Source organism: Erigeron canadensis, chromosome 1, assembly GCF_010389155.1.
Source record: "Erigeron canadensis isolate Cc75 chromosome 1, C_canadensis_v1, whole genome shotgun sequence".
Classification (NCBI taxonomy): Eukaryota; Viridiplantae; Streptophyta; class Magnoliopsida; order Asterales; family Asteraceae; genus Erigeron; species Erigeron canadensis.
The window spans coordinates 58,416,104-58,419,613 of record NC_057761.1 but is presented as its reverse complement, the minus strand read 5'-3'; the positions used below and the strand labels follow the sequence as shown (position 1 = coordinate 58,419,613).

The window sequence follows — 3,510 nt, the reverse complement described above, 5'->3', positions numbered from 1 at the left end:
TTAGATAATCCCCTCCCACTTTTTTTTTTATGTCACTGTACCCATAGATGGTTTCACAAATATGAAGTGTTTTTGCCAAGTAGTTTTTCATTTGTTTGATATTCTTTAACCTTCTATATGCATTATGGAGAAAAATTAAATACACATTGACCAGACATTATTATTTATGACTACAGCCATCCATATCAATTCAGGCCACCAGTTGTCATTTAAACTTCACATAATATATGTTCATGTATGATCAGTTGATAAACATAAAGATTGAGAAATTCTGTTTATACCATGAAGACAAATATTTGCCTCAGATTTGTTTTATTCATCTTGTCACATGGGTTGCTGTGTCTCAAGACTGCTACAGCCACTTCTGTTGGCCATGAGCTTGTAGCTCGTGATGGTGTTATTAACAAGAAGTGTGTCGATAACGAGAGAGATGCCCTCCTTGATTTCAAGACTCTCCTTGACGACCCCAACGACTTCCTGTCTACATGGAAAGCCGAAGAAGATGAGTGTTGTAAATGGAGTGGAGTCATGTGCAACAACCAAACAGGTCATGTCATTAAGCTTTACTTACGTCATGGTGGTCTTGGAGGTAAGGTTAGCCCGTCATTAGGTAACTTAACATATTTGAATCATCTTGACCTTTCTGACAATTATTTTCAAGGAACCATTCCCATATCCATCGGTTGCATGACAAAGTTAAGGTATCTTGACCTTTCTTTAAACTCTTTTGATAGAACAATTCCCCCAGAATTCGGAAACCTTGCAAACTTGCAAGAACTTGCACTTGGATCCCTTGGGAAACAGTGTACGATTGAAACCACAGTTTGGTTGTCTAATCTGTCCCATTTGCATCACCTTGATATGAATGGGATTTCTCTAGCCAGAGCAGATTATTGGGTGAATGTAATTTTAAGTCTCCCAAAATTATCATATTTGAGTTTAAGAGGATGTGACCTCTCACGGGTCATACATCCCTATTCTTCTTCATTATTTGTCAACTCTTCATCATCTATTGCCACCCTTCTGCTCGAAAGCAACAATCTTAACTCGTCCATGTATGATTGGTTATTTCTATTAACTGGTAATCAGCTTGTAGAACTTGATCTTTCAAGAAACAAGTTAGATGAAATACCCAAGTTTCTTGGAAATCTTTGTAGTTTGACAATTCTAGATTTCACCAACAACTCTGCAGTTCTGAAATTTTCTGAACTTCTGGACAACTTGTCTGGATGCACATCAGTTACATTACAAGCATTATATGCTGAAGATAACCAGATCATGGGGTCGTTGTCAGATAAAATCCAGATGTTTTCGTCCCTGCGCTATTTGTATCTACCTCATAATCGCTTAAATGGAACTATAAGTGAAAAAGTCTGGGAACTACCTTGGCTTGAGCAACTAGACGTTTCTTCTAACTCTTTCAGAGGTAGTATCTCTCAAAACGTTAGAAACTCAAAGCTTCAGGGGATAAATTTGTCAAATAACTCGCTTGAAGTAGTACATTTATCAAACTTTCCATATGTAAAAGACCTTGATCTAAGATCTTGCAAGCTAGGGCCTTGGTTCCCCAAATGGATTCATACACTTAAAAGTCTAACCCGGATTCTTATTTCCAACAATGGAATTTCAGACACAATTCCTATGGAGTTTTGGAACACATGGCCATCTCAGTTAAGCTATTTGGATCTCTCTTTTAACAACATTAGTGGCAAAGTACCAGATTTGCTATCAAACTTTGACCACCATTCAACTGTAGATTTGAGTTCCAACAGCTTTTTCGGCCCAATATCAAATGTTCCTTCCACTTTGGAAGTTTTAGACCTTTCCAGAAACAATTTCCATGGAGGAATCTCCTTTTTATGTCAAATTGTTGATGGGTTTTTAACATTTCTGGATCTTTCACACAACTCATTCACAGGGCCAATTCCAGACTGTTTATGGCATTTTAAACAGCTAATGTTTCTTAATCTAGGAAACAACTATCTATCTGGAAAGCTTCCTGCATCAGTGGGATCTTTGACAGGACTTTACATGTTGAATTTATGCAACAACAGCTTGTCTGGGGAACTTCCTTTGGCATTAAGACAGTGTACCAAGTTAACATTTTTGGATTTAGGGGCCAACAGGTTTTCCGGTAATGTGCCTGTTTGGATTGGGGAAAACCTATCAAGGTTGTATGTTATCTGTCTGACATCAAACGAACTCTCCGGGCCAATCCCTTTCCAATTATGTCAACTTGAAAATCTTCAAATCCTGGACTTGTCAATGAACAACCTAAATGGAACCATACCTTCATGTGTCAATAATCTTACTTCCATGGTTCAACAACGATTCTCATTGTACCAAAACCGACTGTTTTTTTCTTGGGCCAGCCAATCAATAGGTGAACGTACGTATGGCCGGTACAACCAGTATGTTGGTCATGCAATGATCAAGTGGCAAGGGAATGTACGTGAATTTAGCAAAACTCTAGGATTTGTGAAGAGCATTGATTTATCAAGCAATAATCTAACAGGAAAAATCCCAAATGAACTCTCAAATCTTCAACAACTACTTCAATTAAACTTGTCAACAAACGCTCTACAAGGAGAGATCCCACGAAAAATTGGTCAAATGAAAGAGCTTCTAACTTTAGATTTATCTAATAACAATCTTTTAGGAGTGTTACCATCAAGCATGGCCCTGATGACTTCATTAAACTACCTAGACGTGTCACATAATAACTTGTCGGGGAGGATTCCCTTGAGTACACAACTCCAGTCCTTTGAATCTTCAAGGTACATGCCAAATGCAGGACTTTGTGGACCTCCGGTAACAAAACGATGTCCAGGGGATGAAGCATCACAAGTATCGTCTAGTGTTTGTGGAAGTATGGGCGATGGGGAAAGCAACAGTGAGTTTTGGAGATGGTTTTATATCGGTGGGGGGATTGGCTTTGCTACTGGATTTTGGATAGTATGTGGCACTTTACTTTTCAATCGTCGTCTGAGACATTCTTTATGTCACTTTCTTGATAGGCTCAGTAATTGGACTAATGTAAAATTTAGACTGATCGTTGCAAGATTGCAATAAGTTGCTACTGCTGATTGATCATACAAATCAATGTTATAATCTATTTTACACTCTTCTTTCATTAATATTTATTTCACCTTTTTTAAACTTCAATGTTACAATCTTACAGATCAATTACATAGTGTATGCTACAAGATTAACACATCAACCCTTCTGAAACAGATACTTTTGCTCATGTGACAATCATACTAGTAGCTACATCATTGATCACATCACAAAAGCGGTGTCACATTAGGGGTCAGAAAAATACACTAGCTAGCAACGAATCGGAAGTTTGATACATATATCAAGTGTTTCCAGTCTAATAGATTTAAAAATACCCAACCTACCAACTCTTATGTATATAGGCAACATACAGAATACTATTTACATATAAGAACACATGAGACTAAATGACTTACAAAAACTCTTATGTATATACACAACATACAGAATACT

General features: G+C 37.4%; 1 protein-coding gene across 1 annotated transcript; it reads left to right on the top strand.

The window, feature by feature from the left end:
* Positions 1 to 277: 277 nt before the first annotated feature.
* On the top strand, positions 278 to 3,137 carry LOC122585175 (receptor-like protein EIX2). The gene has a single exon (XM_043757285.1). The coding sequence runs from the start codon at positions 283 to 285 to the stop codon at positions 3,070 to 3,072; it is 2,790 nt and encodes a 929-aa protein (XP_043613220.1). The 5' UTR covers positions 278 to 282; the 3' UTR covers positions 3,073 to 3,137.
* The last annotated feature ends 373 nt before the right edge of the window (positions 3,138 to 3,510 follow it).